This window comes from Carcharodon carcharias, chromosome 4 (assembly GCF_017639515.1).
Source record: "Carcharodon carcharias isolate sCarCar2 chromosome 4, sCarCar2.pri, whole genome shotgun sequence".
NCBI classification, from domain to species: domain Eukaryota; kingdom Metazoa; phylum Chordata; class Chondrichthyes; order Lamniformes; family Lamnidae; genus Carcharodon; species Carcharodon carcharias.
In genome coordinates this window covers 134110099-134133196 of record NC_054470.1, presented here as the reverse complement: position 1 = coordinate 134133196, position 23098 = coordinate 134110099, and the positions used below count along the sequence as shown (strand labels likewise).

At 44.0% G+C, this 23098-nt stretch overlaps 1 protein-coding gene across 11 annotated transcripts in view; it reads left to right on the top strand.

Annotated features, from left to right (window-relative positions):
* cast (calpastatin) overlaps positions 1-23098 on the top strand; it is a 228683-nt gene that overhangs the window by 101137 nt on the left and 104448 nt on the right. For all 11 annotated transcript variants that reach the window (XM_041185929.1, XM_041185937.1, XM_041185934.1 and 8 more), the window contains 5 exons: positions 3071-3124; positions 8102-8227; positions 14173-14256; positions 20546-20647; positions 22446-22541. In XM_041185929.1, coding sequence (XP_041041863.1) covers positions 3071-3124; positions 8102-8227; positions 14173-14256; positions 20546-20647; positions 22446-22541 — 462 coding nt within the window. The remainder of the gene's footprint in view (positions 1-3070; positions 3125-8101; positions 8228-14172; positions 14257-20545; positions 20648-22445; positions 22542-23098) is intronic.

Genomic DNA, 23098 nt, shown 5'->3' with positions numbered 1-23098 from the left:
ATTTGGGTGATGTACTTCTCATGTTCAACTAGCTAGCAATGTGCAAGCTGTGAGATGTGAAGCTTCCAAGAGTGCTAAGTGTGTGAGTGTGAGATGAAGCTGTGAATGTCAGGTATGGGTGCTGATTGATAGAGATTGTTGATAGATGAGTAAAGTGAATGTGGTGGACTGAGCAGTGCGGGAAGCTCATGGTGTTTTTAGTAGGTAAGATATTTGAAGATCCATTCACTGACTGACCACTTATCTGAGCTCATTGAACTTTTTGTGGCACAGCATCTAAGTCCTCGAAACTTGACTCTTGGCATTAATCACCATGGTTACTTGGTCCCATTGCGTTCTGAGAGTTTGTGTGGAGGGCCTCCAGACCACCTGTGGATAGAGCATGTCTCTCCTTCTCCGCACCTGTTTGACCAAGGCTTCCCATGTAGCGTCTGAGAATCTTGGAGCACACTCTGTCCCATGTTGTGACATTCTTATGTTTTTCACGACAGTAGAAATTTTAGAATAAGTTTTAAAATGCTTCCAGCACTGCTTCAGCCACAATGCACCTCCCCTTTAAGTAGTGCAGGCTAGCTTTAATGGGCACCATTTTGTCACAATTTTGGACCCCTTGCTGAGGCTTGCAGCCGCTCAATAGCACAGTCAATGAGGCCTACAGGCTGCATGAAATTGGCATGTTGCCAGCATTGAAATCAGTGGGAGGGCTAATTCTGTGTAGCAATCCCCAGGCTCATTTTTTGGGGCCATCGAACTTGGCTCAGTGTCTCTCCTGCATGACTGTAAAATGCAGTCATCATCATCTAGCTTGTCAAAATCAATCTCAATGCAGACGCGGTTAACTTCTCAATTTTAGATCATTTTGCTTCATCATCCAATGAGAGCATGGACATTCATTTGAAAGTAAATGTCTTGAACTTATACCATTTCTCCAGGTATACAATGGCTGGAATCTTGTCCTGTAGCTGGAGATGGGCAGGGCATTTACTTAAGCAGGACAGTGGAACCCTGCTGCCTTCCTGCCTCCACCAGAATTAAGCTCTGGGAGGGAAGGCACATGGTCAACTTTCCCACCTTGCTGCCCATTGAGGCCCTTAAGTGACCTAGTGGTATTAACCAGCTGCAAGTAGGCCTGTTAGCATGCAACATGCATGGCAACTAAAACTCTTTGGCCTCCTTGTCACCTCTGGGAGCAGTGGGGGTGCAGGGAGTTTCCCCATTTGAAGGCACTTGGTGCCTGCACGAGGGACTGGACATCAGGAAGTGGGGGGCAGGGGGGTCTGCTGAGAGTTCCCCCCTACCACCACTATTACCTGTGTCCTGGGTTGATCTGAAATCCTGGGACTTTGGTGCCTGCCCTTCTGGCAGCAGCCATGGCCTACCCAGTGGTGCCTCTGAGCACCGGAGCTGCCAGTCTCTGGTTGGCAACTTTTGGTAGTGAAACTTGCACCCTCGGGGTTTTGATTCCATGGGAAGCCCCGCCACTGGCTTCACCACTGCCTGATTTGCTTGTGGTTCAGCGGGCCTTCCCGAAAAGAGGCAACATGGGTCTTTCACTGGCTCTCCAGCCAACAGGGAGACACCCAACCCCTCAACAAGATTCCGCCCAATGTGTTATGACAATTTCTTATCTGCTTCTTCATTACGTTTTCTCCTCTTTGCAAGAGAAGACATTGCATAAAATAGTATGGTTTGATTGACAAAGAGCTTGTCCTCTTTCCTACTTTACAATTTGCAAAAAAGACCTTCCATGACACATTAGCTGTGTGCAGACGCGGCATTGTTACACTCCAACTTTGAGTGCTTCATGATATATTACCATCAAGTTATATAGGAAGTAAATGTAACAAAGAGGAAAAGACTTCTGATCATCCATGTTGCATGTTTCCCATATAATCATATGTTTGCATGTTCTTTCCCCCACCACTGCCCCTTCCCCCCCCCGACTCCAAAACAAAAAATGTCATTAAAGCAGACCAGCTTTGAAAGCTAAACCACTGCTATTATGATATTTCTCTGAGGTGTGCTCTTTGTTTTAAAAAAAAAATGGAATGTGAAGTTTTTCTTAATTTTTCACTGCATCCTTGTGTCTTGCCAATTCTTTATGCATGACAACAGCAACTCACTCGTCTTAAATAATGGAAAATGGTTCTGGTGCTTTTTTAGTGGACAAGAGACAAAAAATATTTAAAATAAAAGTACTTTTTATCTTATACTTATTTACCTTGGGGTGATTTAAGCAGTTGTACCAATAAGTTTGTTTAGAGGATGAACTGCAATATTCTAAATTTGACTTCAGTCAATGCACAAAAGTGATCTGAACTAAGTTTCTTGTTATTATAGCAGCTAATATTTGGTTGAGTCATTGGACCTGTTGCATGCTGTACTAAAACTCATTATTTAGAAATGTGGAAATGTAGTTGTTTGGATGGGCTTGTGTGTCTTTCTGATTTAAGAAAGTTTGTGCACTAGACCTGGGCTACCAGGGGCTGAATGTAAACCAAATAAAATAATTACATGGCAGCAACAACAATAAGTTGTTTAAAAGTGCCAACATTGTCAGCAAAAGTGAGTTACTTTACCACTGAAGTGCAATGCTTTTGCATCCAGTTGAGTATTTGCACTTTCCAGTCACTGGTTGTTTCTGGTACATTTATGTAACTCCTCCAGTTCAAACAATCACTAAATAATTATGCATTCCAAACAGCATGTTTCTAGATGAATTCCTTGCCACTGAAGAGGAAGGAGACCATGGTCCACAGCTGGAGTTTGAGCAGCTGCCCTTCAACCACTCACTTTTGATCATGTATTCTTCTGGTACAACAGAGGCACCGAAATGCATGGTACACTCGGCTGGGGGCACGCTCATCCAGCGCCTGAAGAAGCACATTCTCCATGGCAACATGAGCAGCAATGATGTCATTATTTTTTGTTTGGAAAAGATTGAAGTCTTCTGAAAATGGAATCCTGACATGTGCTTTCCACCATCATTGCATGCAATAACACCCAGAATATAGCGCCAGAAACATCACTACATTTAAAATCTAATTCTCCTTTCTTTCCTTTGTTCTAGCCGCTGGAAAAGCCAGGATCGGCAACATCACACAAGTCAGCAGATTCAAGCAAAGTAAGAGTATTCCACCATAATTGCACAAGCATTATTTCAATTGTTGCAATGCCTCGCTATAAGATGATAGTCATTACAAATCTCTAATCATCATTTGATTTTGTAAAATAAAGCATATATTTAGCCTTTCAGCAGGGGTGATTAATATACAGTGCACTTTTCAGGCAATGGTTTCTTTGACTACATATACATTTCAGATCCTTGCCTGGCATATGTTGCTGGAAACTAATCCAGTTATCCAGGTATAGTGCCCAGCCGCCACTGCCCCTGCTACTCCAGCCCCTGAACGCTCCCTTCTGTGGTCCCTTTTAAGGAGATTAATGCAACTTGTTTTTTTTTAAGTTTCCCATCTTTAGGTATCCAGGCCTCCCTAATGACATGCACTTGTACACTTGTTAATGGCCACCAGAATTGGGAGCAGCTTAGCCAGGTCAAGCCAAGTACATGTCAGGTGTACTGCATCTGTCAAGGGCCAGACTAGGAAGGGGACCATGAAAATTGCTGCCTTAAACTTTATTTCATGCATATTCTTTGCAATGGGTTTGGGTTCAGCCTGGTCTCTCACTCTGGCCACCCCCCACCCACCCACCTTGGTAGTTCCTTTATCCCAGCAGCCTTAAGTCCAAGGTGCACAGACTTCAAAGGATATGACAAACATCCTGAAATACAAAGATAACCCCTGGCTTCTCTACTGTAAATTGTCTTCTTAAACCCCTTCCCCCTGCCCCCTTTGCCTTCCCACAACATGTGCAAGGAGCTTGTGGATTCTTTGTCACTAAGATTGAGACAATCCTGCCTCTGTCACATCCCTCCCTCCCAGTAGCCCGCCTGGCCAGGCTTCCTTCAATACTCCCCTCTGCCCTTGCTCTGAACTCACATCTTTCTCTAATTTCTCTCCTGTCTCCCCTTATGCTGGCTCTGACCTCATCTTGTTCATGAGACCCACCTCCTGTTCCTTCAATCCTATTCCCATTAAACTGCTGATCACCCAATTCCCCTTCCTGTCCCCCATGTTAGCCAATATTGTAAATGGTTCTCTGTCCCCTTTAAATCTGCCACATCACTCCACTGCTCAAAAAATTAACCCTTGACCCCCATCATCCTTGCAAACTATTGTCCCATCGCCAACCTCACTTTCCTTTCAAGTCCTTGAACATGTTGGCACCTCCCAAATCCATTCTTATTTTCCGGGAACTCCCATGTTTGAATCTCTCCGATTGGGTTTCTGTCCTTACCACAGCATCAAAACACCTCTTATCAAAGTCACAAATGAAATCCTCCTCCTTGACCTCCTCCCCCCCTCTCTTCCCCCCTCTTCCCCTTCCATTATTATTGTTTGACACAGTGGACCAGAGTATCATGCTCTAACACTGCCCCACTGACCTCCGGATGGGTGTGACGGCTCTTACATAGTTGCATTCTTATGTAAATAATCTTCTTCGAAGCAGCACTTGCACTGGGTTCTTTTCCTGCTCCTGCACTATTACCTCTGATGCTTCCCCCAATATCCTTGGCCCCTTCTTATTTCTCATCCAAATGCTACAACATCATCTGAAGGCACAGTGTTAGTTTTTACATGCACACTGACCACACTCAGCACCACCTCTCTCAACTCCTCCACTGTTGCTAAATTATCAGACTGTTTATCCGACATTCAGTATTGCATGAGCAGACATTTCCTCTAATTAAATGTTGGGAAGACTGAAGCCATTGTTTTCAGCCTCTGCCCCAAACTCCATTCCCTAGTGACTGACTTTATTCCTCTCCCTGGCAATAGTCTAAGATTAAGCCAGCGTGTTTGCAACCTTGGTATCACAGTGATCCCCAAGATGAGCTCCCGACCGCATATTCTTACCAGCACTAAGATCAGCTCTTTCCACCTCCATAACATCACCTGACCTCTCCCTGCATTAGCTGATGAACTGCTGAAACCCTCATTCATGCCTTCTTTCCCTTTAGACTCAACTATCCCAAAGCATTGCTGGTTGATCTGCCACATTCTCCCCTCCATAAACATGAGTAATCCAAAACTTTGCGAATGGTGTCTTAACTTGCAGCAAGTCTTCTTTCCCCTATCACCCCTGTGCTTGCTGACCTACATTGGCTCCTGGTCACGTAACATCTTGATTTTAAAATTCTCACTCTTGTTTTCAAATCCCTCCCTGCCTCTTTCTATCTCTGTAATATCCCCCAGCCCCATAACCCTCTAAGGTATCTGTGTTTCTCTAATTCTGGGCTTTTGTGCATCCCCAGTTTTAATCACTCCACCATTGGTGACCATAACTTCAGTTGCCTAGGTCCTAAGCACTGGAATTCCCTCCCTACACCTCTCTACATCACTTTCCTCCTTTAAGACACTCCTTAAAACCTGTCTCTTTGACCAAGCTGCCTTCAAAAATCCTTGTATGGCTCAATGTCATACTTGTTTTGTAATACTCCCGTGAAGCACCTTGGTATGCTTTGTTACACGAGAAGCTCTTCAAATTTAAGCTGTTGTTGTTGAGCAATATTTCCTTTAAAAGTTGCCTGAAGGTTTTCATGGTGAGAACAGGAACATGGAGTAGGATGATTTTACAGTTACACCATGTCATATTTGCTCTAAAAAGAACTTAAAAGAGTTCCCTAGGTGAACTGGTGGACCACAATGTTTTGGGCAACATAATCAGCCCATTGTCTGGAGGAATGACTGGAACAGGTGAAAGAAAGTTTTGCGTAGTGGAGAATGGGTATATAGGTGGGATCTTACTGATGATTGATCAGGCTGGTTGATGGACTGTGCAGAATAGATGGTGATGTGTTTCTTGAGTAAGTATAGTCAGATGTCACAGATGAGTTTCCTACTGTCCTTAACAATCAACATTCGAATATTCATTTTACCATGGAGATGGAATAATAACTTTTCATACCATTTGCTGGCGTTCGAATAGCCAAGTCTCTCACTAATACAAGAATAATACAAGCAGCACAAGACTGCTGTAAGCCCACTCACACTGACAGATTCTTGATCTACCGATCTTTCCATTACCCTTCCACCTTGCAATTGGTTTCCACCACCCTCATTAGAAGAGGCTACACTATCAGTGAAAAGAAACATCTACAACAAGAGCTTCACCATATTAAGCCTACACTTCAACTCCATGGATTCCCTTCATACAAGACTAACACATGCCCACCTGGTACTTGCTTCATGGTAACTACTTCAACTAAGACAAGAGTCAGCCTCCTGTACATTGGTTCCACCTTGCATAGGCATCTAAAAAACTCCACCTTATCCTTCGTGCCCATAAAGAAAAGTACCCTCTCATAATAAACCAAGAATTTCCAGCATACCATGCGATTGCAGGCTTGTCTACATTGGGGTAACAGACTGCAACCTACACACTAGACTTAAGGAATATCAAACTTGCTTCAGACCCAGTTGTTATGGACAGTAAAGAGAAGGAACTGAAATCCCTGTTCCCTTCTCTTTACTGTCCGTAATCAGTTTTTGAAAAGAAAGATGTGGATGTTTCATAAGCCCTAAGTTATAGCCAATTTGAATAACCAGTAACACACTTTTCGTGGGTTAAGAAATTTCTTCTGAATTCCCTACTGGATTTCTTGGTGACTATCATATATAATGGTTTCTAGTTATACTCTTTACCACAAGTAGGCATGCTCCCTTTTTTCTAATTTTATCAAAAACTTTCATAATTTTAAAGACCTCTATTAAATTCCCCTCAATCGTCTTTTTTCAAGAGCAAAATGGTCAATCAGGATGGAAACAAACGGGACACTCTATACACAAGTTGTCAATATCCAAGTTCAAAAAGTGGTGGATTCCTAATTGGAGAATATAGAGAATGTTCACTGATCTGCCCTGAAAGGAATCATTGGTGTAGATGTTTAAAAGCCATGGTTAGTTCCACTGCCACTGAAAATGCTTTGATTCAGAGGGGTGAGCTGCAAGGCCTGGGCAAAATGCTAGCATAATTTAGATACTGCTGCTGGAGGGAATCTCATGTTTCTCAAGCGATGACTAGTTGACTGCTTCAAATAGGACTACTCTGGTCTGTACACTTAGAGACCTGGCTACTTGGATGCAGGGGACGTATATCACCTTATGGTGACTCTCGATGATCCTTCCCTTTCTCCTATTAGCTGAGGTTCCCAGGACAATTTCGTTATTTCTATGGCTTTAAACCGCTTTTCTCAGGAAGACAATAATAAAAGCTACAACAAAAAAAAGGTTACAAAACTATCATTCATCAAAGGCCCAAGCAGCAGTCTTCTGTAATACTTGCATACACACATGACCTTTCCCTCCTGGGCCACCACACCCCTTTTATGCAGGCAATCTTTCCTGGAGTTAAGCCTTGGACTGTAAGAGAGGAATATGTGGCATGCCAGCAAAAAACACCTACCTGCCTTCATTTGCACTTAGGTGGGCTAGTGGAGGGTGGTGCAGTCTGATTCCAATGGGGATTAAGGAAGGTTGTCTCTCAATTTCGTGGGTTAGGAATTTAACATGATGTCTCCCTACCTTATTTTCCTCTGTTTTTCCAAGACAGGCCAAAAATGCAGTTAAATCCATGCCTTCAAGAATTTGGCTGCATTTGCTGGAAGAAAATTGCAGATGATTTTGAACACTTTGGTCCTGAGGGGGCAGCTTAGGAAAAATACATAAATGGCAGAGGGAACATATGTGAATGACTACACACAGGAAGAAAAACAGAACTTCTTCAGTGGCATTTAAATAGCTAAGGGTGAAGTTGAAAAAGATCTAAGGGCCATGGCATATCAGAGCCAATTTTAAACTCATCTCACAAAAACTCAGACAGAGCATAAACAGGCTGCCCATCCACCGTCATTCATTTTTTGCTACTTGCCAGGAAACATTTCAGCTGGTTTGATAGAAAGACATCTTTTACCATTTGTCGATTTTTCAGCATATTATTATGTGATTCTACTTTTAATGCTTTTGAAATATTTCTTCAGGACAAGACTACCTCTGTCCGCTCAGCAAAATCAAGTGAAGCCACTGGAGGGAAACAGCAACAACCACAAACCGTACCCAGTCAACTAGCCAAAATGGGCCTGGGATGGACCAAGACAGCTGAAGTGGTAACTTACATCAGATGTTTTAACTAAGATCTAAAGGAGCCCAAAAAAGTGACTATATATGCCCTGCCTCACAAATGTTGAATAACCTTGGAAAACTCGCTCATGCGTAGAAATGATTCAGCTGAACATATTGGTGGTGATTTTCTTGTCACTACCACCCTACTTGCTTACAAGTTGAGAGCCCTATTGTGACCAAAATAGTGCAGGAAATTGAAGTGGACTTATTGCTGCATTTCCATCTGTTCCAATTTTCAGGCGATCTCAATCTAGGCAACCAAAGCTCCTGCTAGAAATAGCTTGGAGCATCATTAATATCTGGTAATCAGGGTCAAATCCCTTTTCCATCTCTGTCTATGGGGAGAATTTTCCCCCTGTTGGGGGGGAGGTGGTGGTTGTGTGGGGGCAGGCGGGGGCTCAATCGGGTCCATGCCACCATTTTACGTGGACGGGCCAATTAAGGCCCACCCAGCGTGACATGTACCCGAAAGCGCTGAGCGCTCCCTGTGCGGGCAGGAGGGGAGGGTTCCCTGCGTCAGGGCCTGCGCTGTTTTGCGCATGCGTGCAAAAGAGCACAGAAATCTCCCTGAGGCATAGAGCTGCCCCACAGAGATTAGTCCCAGTTCACAAAATTTTTATAAAGAAAAGAAAAAACTTTAAGACATGCCCCTTCATGTGACAGTATCACATGAGCTGGGACATGACAATGAATTTTTATAAAAATTTTTATTCAATTTATAAATACTTCGTGAAACCTCATCCCGCCCGTGGATGAGGTTCCATGATAAATGCGAAGGCCGCCCGGGCTCTTTGCCTGCCCGCCAGCCTTAAGGTTGGACGGGCAACTCAGTTTATTCGTTTAATTGCTACTTAAATGACCCTAATAGGACTTTGACAGTTTGGTGGGTGCACAGTCGAATCGGCTCTGTGCCCGCAGAACTGAAAATCTAAACGACGCACGGTGACGCTGGGACGCACGCCTGATGTCACCCCGTGTCATTTTAAACCTCGGCGAGCGGGCCCCACCCCCGCTTGCCTAGCCGAAGATTCAGGCCTATGTTGCTACTGTCACTGCTAGTTCCTGCTTTCGCACTTCAACCATGCTTGGTACAAAATCAGAGGTCGCCATTTCCAGGTGTTATTTAAAGGGATCCTCAGATACTGTAGAAAGCTTTGGGAGACATTTTGTCTGTATTACATTATGTTTTTTGCTACTTGGATAACTTCCTATGTATAGCTGCTTTATAACATTTTGAGCTCTTAAGGCCTTTTGACATTTACTTATTTCTTTGTGTTGGTCTTCTGGGAATTCCATTCTGGCAAGAGCAGTGACAGTGTTGGGAAGGAGCTATCCAAGCTGCAGCTGGAGGAAAGCACACTGGCAGGGGTCTTTGTCTTCCTAGCAGATTTGGTAGGTTCAGGGTAACATACCTGCATGCAGCTCTCTTGAGGAGCAGCAGTGCGTAATAAGGTTTTGTTTTTCTTGGGCGGTTTTGTCACCTATTACAGCAAGATCTGTAGCAAACTGCACCCTGCACGTGCTGTACAGCACTGCCTGTTGCAGTTAAGATCAATGAAGCCCTCAACTACTTTGCCCATGTCCTCTTTCAGGCTGCCGTTGGGAATATCAGTCAGTCTACAGTACATATTTGCTTTAAACAGGTGATTAATGCTTTGCCCCAAAAATCCACCGCAATACAAAACTTCCAAAGCAAATTTATGAATCAAACGTTTCTATATTGCATACAAAAGTCAACAAATCACCATTGTATATCCACTTAGTACCTGTCACCTCTGTACCTTTGTCTCAACTACTGCTCCTATACCCTGCCAATCCAGTGATTTGCAGAAAGTTGGGGGAAGGCTGCTGATTTTCAATGGTAGAGACTTTGGATGACCTTGCAGGACAGCCTTGAGAAGCTCTGGCCCTAGAAGGCATGGCATTAGCCTCGACCATCTTGGCATGGAGTGCCATGGGCACTGGTGGACTGGTGGTGCTTGGAGGATGAATGCTGTCATCCTGAGACAGAACAACACTTCTGTGCTCCAAAGTACCACTGCTGTTTCCCTGAAGCAGAATTCCTAGTAGTGAATTCGAGGACAGATTTCTGGACTTCTGTGACATGGTGTAACTCTTTGAAAATTGGTTCCTACAGTCATAATGGCTTCAATCTGAGTTAGTATGGTGGCAAGCTGAGCTTGCATGACTGCAGTCTGAACTTTCACTGCAGCAAACAAATATGAGATATTGGCCATTAGACACTCCATGATGATTGGATCTGCAAGTAAGCTAATGAAATCATGAAGCTCTCCAATACTGGAAAGGATAGGTTGGAAGCTCTGCAAAAAGATTTTTGCCAAGTTAGACTCCTTCATGTTCCTTGAAATTGACATGGGGCTTTCTGGCAGACTTACCAATGCTCAAAATATTTCATTGTGCATAGCCATCAGCCTTCTTCTGTAGATCACTCCATTGAAATGCTCATCTAAGCCCTCTGCAGCAGAACTTGAATGTGACTTCACCCTCAGACGAGCTGGCACCTGTACTACTCTTATCTACTGCTCTGGCCACAGGTCTTTCTGCCCAATGTCCCCCCACATGCTGAGCCCATATCTCAGCTATCCTCTAAAGCATGGACATATCTGAGTTAGCTTCTAGTGTAAGAGTGAGTGACACTTTCCTTCTTCATTACTATCTTGTTCTTCCACTTCACTTTCTTCCACATCACTGCCTGGCCAGGCTGCAGTTTTAGATATCTGAAAGGACAAAGGCACAAGAGTAAACTTGTTAGAAGAAAAGTCATGTGGAGGGGGAAAGCAAATGGTGTGTGCTTACGCCATCTGCAGCTTGTAAATCAGGAGAGAATGATTAACGAGGAGGAAGTGGGAAGTGAGAAGGAAGATAAAGTATAAGTACACCATCTTCAATGGTTTCACCCCTGCCAATGGTCATGGCTTCAGTCATGGTTGTCCCAATGCAACATCTCCTCCATGGGAGTGACATGCAGATGTCCCTCTTTTGTGCTGGGTGGTGTTGCTGCTTGTGGTTCTGTAACACCTTTACCTGGAAGTGAGATGGAAGTGTGTCACTGAGTGCACTGCGATGTGTTAGTGTGATTCGGCTGTCATGGTTGAATAGCTGGCATTGTGTGCATGCTATAAGATGTGATTATGAGGCTTGTAGCAGTGCGTAAAGGTGAGATGAAGCTGTGAATGTGAAGGATGAGTTGTGGTTGATAGAGATTATTGGTAGCTAAGCAATGGCATGTGGTGAATTGAATAGTTTGAAACTAATGGTGTAGCAAGAGGAATATGGCAACTGAAAATATGTTCACTGATCTTGACCGCTCGTGAGGTCATTAAACTTCTTGTGGCACTGCATTCTGGTCCTCGGGTAGACTGGCAGTGACCTCCATAGCTATCTGGTCCCATTGCCTTTGAAAAGTTTGTTTTGAGGGCCTCTCCTGGATAGATGACATTTTCACGCCTGTCCAACTCCTGCACAAAGTCCTCCATCATAGCATCAGAAAATCTTGGGCCAGGGTTTTTCAGAGGATGGTGTTTCCGTGCCCCATCACCCAAAGGGTTGACAGGGAACATACCCATAACCAATACTGGCAGCCCCACAACCCTTTAACGCTCAGTAAAATTGGAGACCTGTTGGGGCAGGCAGGCCACAGGTTGCATTTTGAGACCCACCTGTCTTCAAACCACCGGCAGGTGACCATAAAATTCTACCCTTGGAGTTGCTGTCTGCCACTTTATGCTTACCCATTTTTGTTTATTTTTCATGTTAAAGTCATTTTTACAATGACTCCCAGCAGCTACTGCAGCCAAACTGAACCTCCCTTTGATGAGGTGTATGCTTGCTTAATGTAGTGCAGACTTGGTTAAACTGGTGAGAACTTCTCATGAAATTTGCGAGCATTGGAAGCAACTGAAGCTAATTAATTTCACAATGCAATCCCTACATTTTTGGTGGTTATTGAATTTTGTGGCCATTGTCTATTAATTTATTGCATTGCTGTTTGCGGGACCTTGTGTGCACATAAATGCCACATTTCCCTACATTGCAACAGTGACTACATTTCAAAAGTAGTCGCTTGGTAATTCAGAACTTGAGTATTGCTTGAAAAATGAGACATGGGGTAGAATTTTCCCACTGTTGGGGTGTTGTGCGGGGCCTGGTGCGGGTGGGAACTTCCACGATCGGGTCCGCGCCGCCATTTTACGTGGGCGGGCCAAGTAAGGCCCACCCAGTGTGACGCGCACCCAGAAGTGCTGTGTGCTCCCTATGCAGGCGGGTGGGGGGGGGGGGGCAGGTTCCCTGAGTTGGGAATGCGCTCTTTTGCGCAGAAATCTCCCTGAGGCACAAAGGTGTCTCAGGGAGATTAGTTTTAAGTTTTAACACTTCAATAAAGTGTTGGAAAAAATGTTTTGACGTGTCCCCTCATGTGAAACTGTCACATGAGCTGGGACATGTGCATTAATTTCAATAAAAATTTTTGAGAAAATTTAAAATCTTTCATGAAATCTCGTCCTGCCAGTGGATGAGGTTCCATAAAAATGCGAAGGCTGCCTGGGCTCTACGGCTGTCCGCCAATGTTAAGGTTGGATGGGTAGCTTCGTTAATTATTTTAATTGTTCGTTAATTATCCTTAATATGCCTTTGACAGTCCAGCGAGTGTGCAGCCAAGTCGGCTGTGCGCCCGCCAAACTGAAAATCTAAATGAAGCGCGATGACATCTGGATGGAAGCCCGAAGTCACTCCATGTCATTTCACACCTCGGTGAGCGGGTCACACCTCCGCTTGCTGAGCAAAGATTTTCCCCATGCTGTCGAAGTTTTACGTCTTGCACTCATCAGGACAGAAGCAAGAACACCAGATTTCAAAAGGAACAACAATTTATACTGCATGAGAAAATATTTTATTGGTTGTGGAACACTTTTGGGATATCCTGAATAATGCTGTATAACTTCAAGTTCTGTCCCCGCAAAATGCTGCCCCAGTGGCCTGATCAATTTGAAAATGGCCTGATCAGTTCCATTTCATACCCAGGACCTGGCCCAACTGGCTTGCTAGGGTTGGAACTAGCTGAGGAGGTCCTTTGAATGCAGAAATGCTGTTGTCATGAAAGTCTGTATTTGCATTGCATGACCGACCTTTCTATCAGACTGAGGCTCAAGAGAGCAACCTCTGGGATGTCTGTAATCTGATTAAGCTCCCTTTGCCTTTGGCCAACCAGCTTGCTCAGAACGAAGATGGTCCAGCCCAAATCCTGTGTGGCCCCTTTCTGAGCATGTCTGAGAGATGCTATTACTGGTGCCACAGTCCCATGCATTGAGAGCTCAGCAACAGTGTCCACACAGCCATGCTTGACGGCAGAGTGTAGATGCCATTCACAAGCACCCTGCACAAGTTGGTAGTGGCACATGTGTGAAAATGCAATGCATCATGCATTTGTCTTGCTGAGTATGTTATTTTGTGTATGAGAGAGTTATATAGAAAAGAAAGATGCCTTCTATCCTTGTGGAAAAGTGCCTTGTACCTTCATACAGCTGAAATGCAAGGCTTTTCTAAATAAAGGGTACTGATATGCACTCATGAGGCATGATTCCTGAATGCAGAACATTGTTACTTTAAGGTGGGCGTGTTTAAAGGCAGAAAACTAATAAAACAAATAAATTAGCCTATTCTATCATATTATTTTTCCCAGTGACATTTTTTGTGGTAAGCCACTTTCTCTTGCTCTTTTGCCACCCAGGAATATGTATCCTGCAACTGTCAGAAGAGCAGGGGAGTAGGACTAGTGGTAGCTCTTTCAAGAGTTAGCACATGCATGATGGCCTGAATGGCCTTCTCCATACTGTATGATTCTATTCTCTCAGAATATGGTGTAAGCAGAGTATGACTTAAAATTTGAAAAACTTTTCTCCATTTTGTAAAGGATCCAAAGGGGAAGTCTGCTGCAGCACCTGCAGCATCCGTGCCAGGCACTTCAGTTCACAAGGCCACTGCTCCAAAGCTTCAGGTACGAATAAATTTTATATTTCGTTAACTGTCATTCATATTGCTTTCTTAAGAAAATTGAAGGATTTTAAAAATTGCTTTTTCTTCCTCAAAACTAGCATGCCAACGATGTAAAGAGAATTATATTCCATTTCAGAAATGTTTGCCTGCAACTCTATTCCTTGAAGTTGCCTATTTCTATATTTCACTGCTTCTGGCTTGTCTGTACAGTCTATTATATAATGAAATAGAAATAGCACTATTTAGCTTTTTAATTGATTCCCTCAATGAATGTTGTGGACGGTTTTGAAAAAACTCGTTTTCATTTTGAGGTGTCAAGTTTGCAGCGTATAGTCATTGAAATAAATATGTTACTAGAGTCTCCAATTGGGAACTGATTGTTTCTGATTTGCCAATGACAATTCACTGTTAAACAATTCGATCTGTCAGCAATAATATTTTAATTGTTAATGGAAGGGACTATGTGGTGCCTTTGAGAATTCTCTGAAGGACTTTGGCTGGATTATATAGTAATAAAAGAAGAATCATAAGCTCTTAGTACCAGTGAAAGGATTGTGATTTTGTCTTTGCATTTTTACTGTGAAGGGTGCTGTTTTTATACCGAAGTTAAAAGGAGCCTAACCATGGTAGCTGCTTTTGTCTAACTAAGCTTGTTTCTGATACAGTTTACAGTATGCTCCTGAAATTAGGCATTTTCTGCATTAGAAATTTGAATGATCCGATAATCTGAATTGATCAGCATACATTGTTCAACAATATGGGAGTTCTGCTATAATAAATTGAATTATGTGCCCTTGAATATAATTTATCCGTAATCTATCATCCTGAACTTGATGGGTTGAGGCAATCCTTATTTTAATGACCTTCGCTTTTAAAGGAAATAACTCTGTGCATTAAAGAGTAACTTATTTTAGCTAATAAGAGATTTTCATAATCTTTCTACTTTATTTTAGAAAATGCTTTATCACTATGAAAATGATTACAGACCTTGCAAGAGTAATTAATTTTGACCACAATATGGATAACTGTCTCAGCTATTTTTTCTGAGTTTTGCATAATAATGTACAATGTTTACAGTTGTGTTAGATAATCTGGATGAAAAGTAACACACCTTTAAATTTAACTGACTGGGTATTAACCTGTGACCTATCTTAAAGTGGTATAAAGAGCTGCTTATTGCATGAGAGTTAGTGTACAATATGAAGAAGAAAATATCAAATTTATTGGTGATTTTGAACCATGTGTGTTCCAGAAAACATGATTTGTTAAGGTTAAGGAGAGCTTTGATCATGATCAAAATTGTGAAGTGTTTGGATAGTCTGCTCCTACTGGCTGGGGAGTCAGCAACTGGAGGACACAGATTTAAGATAATTGGGAAAAGGATCAATGGGGAGATGAAGAGAATTACTGTATACATGATTGTCATTTATATGCAATAGGTGTAGAAGATTGGAAAGCCTAATTAATTTCAGCTGCCAGTATTAAGCTGTTTATTTTACAATTTTGCCTCTTCCAAATTCAGGTCATCAAAAGATTTCTTTATTCTTGTGCTCCAATCCCCTTGCAGAAAAGGTCAACATGCCATTTGCCTTCCTAATTGTTTGATGAACCTGCAGGCCAATTTTCTGCACTTCTTGTACGAACAGACCCAAGTCTCTCTGAAAATCAACATCAGTCATGCTGCAAGCAGGAATTTAAACTTATAGTTGGCATTTATTTTTGCTCTTACTTTATCAGGTTTTCTAGTCTCTTGCTGTGATGATTGTTTATCTTAATTGGGAACATTTACCTTTGTTTTGAAATTAAGGTTTCATACCATTTGCAGAAGGCACTTGAGTTGCATTCAACTGATAATGGTTCTGTTTTGCTATCTCATCTTAACTGTTGTATGAAAAACTCGGAGTCAAACGTGAAGAGCCCTGTTCCTCTGCTGGAATGGGGTGGTGGTGTGTAACTCCAAGCTGCCAACTTTTGAGCACTAATACAAAAGCATAATACTGGGTTTGCTGGAAATCTCCCTACGCCATCACCATGCAGCCTCATCAAGCTGGGTGCTGTATTTAAAGTCTAGCCACGTGTGCACCTCTCAGAGCTTCTTGCCCATGACTGCTGCAAAATAGACATGGCCCTGAAAGGCAAAATGACTGTCACCCCAGGTTCAATGTGCATCCCTTGAATGCATTTTGGATGCAGTGGAGGCTCACCATGATGTCCTCTACCCCCACTCTGGCTGCAGGATGGATACTGATATGACCAACCAGGCTTGGTAGGCGTTGGTCAGCGCCAACGCCCTGTGAAAGAGGACAGCCACCCGTTGCCACAAGAGGATGAATGATCTCCTCCATTCCACCAGGGAAAGTCACTCTTCTCATCACTCCCCACTCACACTCACAAACGCATCACACATCCACAGGCCCCTCACTCACTGCCAGTTCAAGGGACATCACCATTCACTCTCTCATACATACCTTTGTTGCTCTCATCCCATCCATGGGACCACTCGCCACGCACAAATACCAGGCATACTTATATGGCCTGGCAGGCATCCTGCTTACACTGTTTCCATCTCTATTCATGCAGGACAAGCTGGCACAACAACAAGAGGGAGAATTTGCAAACTGGTGGAGAAATGCCTGAAATCAGGGTCCTCATTGACTTTGAAAACAGAGCCATCCAGCTGGCCGGCGAGGATCTGGACCGGTCCTACGCTCACAGTGAAGTTGGTCATGCTCTACCAAGTTAGGATCCAGCAGTGCAACATTCATCAGACAACCCATGCTGTAAGTGACGTGTCCTATTTCACAGGCCACTGCCTTGCACTAATTATCTCTCCTTGCTTCCGCAGACACATCTGCCAAACAGCTGACGGAGTCCATGGCCCAGGGCCTCCAATCAAGCCCCAAGGAAACCTCTGAAGGGAAACCTGAAGGCACCTTCATTGAAGACACATCATAGCGCTCACCCACCCTCCATCAGCGCAGAGACACACCTCAGTGGGACCTAGCTTTAGAACATGGAGAGGCGGTGGCGTAGTGGTATTGTCACTGGACTGCATTCTCAAGACCCAGGGTAATGCTCATCAAATCCTACCACGGCGGGTGGTGAAATTTGAATTCAATAAAAATCTAGAATTGAAAGTCTGATGATGTCCATGAAACCATTGCCAATTGTTGTAAAAACCCATCTGGTTCACTAAGGTCCTTTCAAGGAAGGAAAACCTGCTGTCCTTACGTGTGACTCCAGACCCACAGCAATGTGGTTGGCTCTTAAAATGCCCTCTGAACAAGGGTAATTAGGGATAGGCAATAAATGCAGGCCTAGCCAGCGATGCCCACATCCCATGAATTAATTTAAAAAAACAGCCTCGGGATTACAGTCTGGTGAGTACATCGCACTGTCTGATCCACATCAGGCGGAGGCAGGGTCTTCCCAGGTTTCCGGCACTCAGAGGACTGCTGGAAGTTTCCTGAAATCGAGTCAGGTGAGTAGCCTCTGCACTCAGTCATGTCACATTGCTAAACCTGCATAGGCAAGCTAGGGAACAACAGGAAGGGATATCCGGTGCACTCCTCAGATTACAAGACACAGTGGATGAGTCAGCCTGCCTTCAGGCTGAGGTAATAACACCAGCATGCCAATGCATCGAGGTCAACACTGGAAGAGTGGCGGCTGCCATGGAGACTTAGGTCCAGGACGTCGCTCCTGCACTGCTGCGCGGGCTGAACTCCATTGCACTCTCCATAGTTGGCCTCCAACCATGTGTGCATAAGAGGGGTACTGGGCAGCTCAATCTCATTCCAGCTACCCGTTCCTCTCACGGAGTCAGCCAGGGGCCCTTGGGCACCCATAGAGAGGACAATCAGCATGTTCACACCCCAGGGCTATCCACCCAGGAGGCTCCAGGAGTGTCCAGCACATCCGAATCCCCTCTTCCTGTGACTTCAGCTCCAGCTCCACAGGCCAAGGAAGGGGCCACTGCCACACAGCAGGATCCTGAAAGCAGGCCGGGTCCTCCAGGTCTTGCCCTTCCAGAGGAAGCCTGCCAAGGTCATCACAGACAGAGCGTAGAAGTCAGCAGGCTGCCTGCACCTCAGCTGTGGATGTCTGGGGAGCATCAAGACATAGTGGCAGGGTTAGGAAAGTTTAAAAGATGTTGCTGCACAACCTTGGGATGATGGGTGTGAATCACTTGTACATATTGTTCACTATTGTCAATAAACTCCCAAGAATGTGTCTCTGCCTATGGCTCCTTGGTCTAGTGAGCAGTGTTCATGTTACTCAAATGTGAAACCTTTCTGCACAAGAAAAAGGCAAGTGTCTCAGCCCAGGGCTGTGCGCCTGAAGGGCTAAGGCGCTGAAGGCAGACAAAGGATCAGATGTTTTTAAAGTTTCACAGCCGCATCTCTGTAATATGACCCTGATCACAGAGCGCAAGCGAGCTGCCCTTGGCCAGACAGGAGTCGGACATTCTCAGAGGCTATGTGAAGATCTGTGGAGTGTCCTCACTGCGTGTTGTCATCATCCTCCTGCCATTGAGTGACTATTAGGGTCTCCCTGTGTCTCCATGACAGGAACATTCTCACAGAGAGTATTTGCGCTACCATCAGCCACATTGGAGTCAAACATTCACACTTGCATTATGAGGATCCATGGTGTCTCCTTAATGCATGTTGTCATCATCCTTCACAAATCTAGCAGCTATGAGGGCCTCCCGAGCATGCTTGACCAGTGTGAGAGCCTCATCACCATTATTGTTGCCTTTGAGGACCTCCTCACTCTCATCACCATCAGCGTCCTCCTCATTGGAGGAGTCCTCCAGCTCCTGCATCTTGTCCTCAGCCAGCTCCTTTCCCTGTTTCAGCGCCAGGTTGTAAAGGGCGCAGACGACGATGATGCACAATACTCTCTGTGGACTGTATTGCAGGGCTCCACCAGACCAGTCCAGGCACCAGATCTGTATCTTCAGTATCCCTATGGTCTGCTCTACCAAGCTGCGAGCTGCAGCATGAGCCTTATTATACTGTCGCTCTGCTGCAGTCTGAGTCCGCCGCATGGGTGTCATCAGCCAAGGCCTCTGCGGATAGCCCTTGTCCACTAGGATCCATCCCTGCAGCTTCTGTGGACCGTGGAAGACTGCAGGGATCTGTGACCGACTGAGAATGTAGGAGTCATGGACACTCCCTGGAAACCATGTGCAAACCTGCAGGATGCATTTCTGCTGGTCGCACACCAGCTGCACATTCAGCAAATGGAAGCCCTTGTGGTTGATGCAAATGACCGCATGTTGCGATGGAGATCTGAGCAGCCCGTGAGTCCAGTTGATGGCAACGTGCATCTGTGGAAAACCTGAGACCTGGGCAAATCCAGTCGCTCTTGCATCCTGGCTGTCCTGGTCCTGGATGAAATACACAAAGTTATGTGCCCTTGCGAAGCTGGCTTCCATGACCTCATGGATGCATTTGTGGGTAGAGGCTTGTGATATCCCACAGAGGTCACCTGAAGAGCCCTGAAAGGAGCCACTGGCATAGAAATTGAGCACCACGGTCACTTTTACAGCCATTGGCAGTGGATGCCCATCATGTTTCCTTGGCGCGAAATCCTGCAGCAGCTGGCCGATGTGACCGATCAGTTCCCTAGACGTGCAGTCTTCGGCGCCACTGGTTCTCAGTCATCTGCAGGAATGAAACATGGTGTCTATAGACCCTGAGTCTAGCTGGGTGCCGGCCAACAATGGCTCACTGTGGCTCTTCAGCGGCAAGTGCGGGAGCCCCAGCCGCTTCTTTCTCCCATTAATTTAGTTCTGAATTTTAAATGTTACCATTTTTCTTGCCATTTGTAGGTACGTAGAGCACTATCTAGAAACTATAATGTAACTGGGAACTGAATGTTAACACTGGGATTTAAATAGCCGGGAAAAGTGATGGTGAAGAATGATCTGTGAAAGTAAGAAGCCTATGTACAGGAGGAATTGTTCAAGTACTGCATATTGTAACATAATTATATCAAAATAGAGCATTTCACATTCCATGGGAGCAGGCAGGCAGCTTGAGGCTGGTTGACCATTTAATTAGATTATGATGGGCCGATAACCTCATCTCCATTTACTCGCCTTTGCTCCCTATAAATCAACATCTGAATCAGGTAAGTGTTTTGCTGAAATTATCTGTGCCACATGACATTTCCACACAAGATATGTGCTTCTTTTTCTTCTTTTATGTGTGTGCCAATGTTCTCTACATTTGAGCTAAGCACTGTATAAAAATTGAGATGTGTCCATTTGTCTTTGAAAGGGTGAAAAGCCCATGTTGAGTGCTATGGAACAGCTTATGGAAACACTTCCGTCACAAGAACCAGATCCTTCAATTCCTAAATACACTGGGCCTGAGGTTAAGGTACACATGATATCTTTTTGTGAAAAGTGAAGGCTAATAATGAATTTTCTTGACTGTACCATATAGACAAAAAGAATGAAATATGTTATTGAATCTACATGGCGCTTAGCATGTTCCCAGGCATCCCAAACTGCTCACAACAAGAGAATTACTTTTAAAATGTGGGCTGGAATTTTCCTCCGCCAATGTGAATGGAGATTTCAATGACTCACTGGCCCTGCCATGGGAGAACCCGCTGGAGGGAGGCTGGAAAATTCTGACCAAGGTTACTGCTATCTGTGCAATCATGGCAGCTGGTTTACCTACATCAGTGTGTTGATATACCAAATTTAAATAACACTCTGGGATCTTTTACATCTACAGATACAGGCAGTTGATGCAACAGTTTAACATCTAAGAGATTTGTTAGGAAAATTAAACTAACTGGTATTATAGGTTGGTGCATGGTTCGAGTGATTAATAGACAGAGAGCAAAGAGCAAGGAGTTAGCACTTTTAGAGTTTGGGCAGTATGGTGCTGGAGATTTTGTTGTCTAACAGGCAGTATAGATGAGGCTGATGATCTTTTCTCACTTTCCTGTTTTTGCATATATGACTAGGAAAACTTTTTTTTGGATTAACATAGTGCGGATATGATATTTTTAGGAATCCCTCTGAGGATCCCTCTTGTTTTCCGTTTATATGATTTATTTGGACATTGTCACAAAAAAACTTAAATATTTTGTGAATGACACTAAAATAAGGGGTGGGACAAACTGTGAGGAAGAATGCAGGAGGTTTGTGGAGTGGATGGATAGGTGGCAGACACAGTTCAGTGAAGATAAAACTGAAACAGTAGAATTTGAGAACAAGTCCAGTGGAAATGAACTACACACTAAACAGTGAACATCTGAAACTCTTTGGAATTTTGAGACTAGAAATGATGGCCAGGATTTTGCCTGCTGCAACGTGTCTCTCCCCAGCAGATGTGGCGAGCTATTTAAATCCCCATCCAGTTCAGGGGGACTGTAATATCCCACCAGGCGGGAGGGGCGTAAAATCCTGGCCTACATCATTTTTTTTAAGAAATTGGATAAGTATGTGAAAATGAAGAAAAGGCAAGCAAGTGTTTTTAGTGATGATAGCTCCATTTGAAGAGTTAGCTCTAGTACAGGCAGGATTGGGCATAAGACTTCCTTTTTGTGCTGTTAATTTTATGGAAATGCTAATATTTCTGCTATTAATGCTGCTCAAACTGGCAATTAAGGTTGGATGGGCAGCCCCGTCAGCTGCCTAAGTTAGTTCATTAATGGTCTTAACAGGCCTTTGACAGTTTGGCGGGCGCGCAGCCGGCTCCGGTGCGCACCCGCTGAATGAAAGATCGGAATGACGCGTGGTGATGTCAGAACACACACCCGTTATCACCATGCGTCATTTTACGCGTCGGTGTGCAGGGTCCGATTCTCCTTCCTCCTCCCCACCCATACAGGGTGCGCTCACCCACGCAAAATAGTGGCACCCAGCCGATTGCGGGCGGCGATCGACTGCGCGCTCGCCCGTGCCTGCTCCTGCCCAACCCCACTGACGGGGAGAAAATCCTCCCCCAAAGTTTCATTGCAGCTGAATCATTTATGATCCAGCTGCAGTAAAAATGTCTTTGCATTGGTGCCTATACAAATTTCTGCTGATCTTAGTTGAACCAGGTGGCGTTGATCATGGATTAACCCACCAATTAGTGAAGTACAAAAATAAATATTGAACCTTTAATATTTGTGATTTTTGATTTATTTTTGTGAATATTTTTATTTTTTTATTTTCAGGAATCTGCTGATTCTAAGAAGAAGGCTAAACTTGTTGGAGAAACTGAAGAATCTATACCTCCTGATTACAGATTTACTCAGCAAGCTGACCCTAAGGTTCAGTCAAAGTCAATAGTAGCTCGAGTACCTTTTTACTTTCAAAATATATCTGAGCTAAGGCTCTTGCACAAGAATACGTATCAGAAATTAAAGTGCACTTCCTTCACCATGATTTTCCATCTTTTAACATTAACGGATGGAAAATTCTGTGGGGCATTCTCAGCAGATGTGGCTTTCTGCCCCATATGTGATCTCATAGCTTACCCCTTCTTTGTATGTACTGGACAGTACAGATGATCCAGCTGTGAACTCCTACAAAAAATAAACTTCATCCTTTTTTTAAAAACATGTATTATTTTCAACATCAAACATCTGTACAATGGTCCACTGCAAAGAAGCACTTCCACAATTATGGTGCAGCAATTGAAATTAACCTGAAATTACAGGTTGTCTTGGTTCTAAAGAGAATTATAAAGAGAAGCTACTGAATAGCTGCATTAAAACTAAAATCAGTGCATAACAACAGCATCCTTTGATTTAATTTAGCGATTGTGATACAGTATAATCATGCCATGGGTGTTTCACTTTTTGATCAATAAGATTTACACTGATAT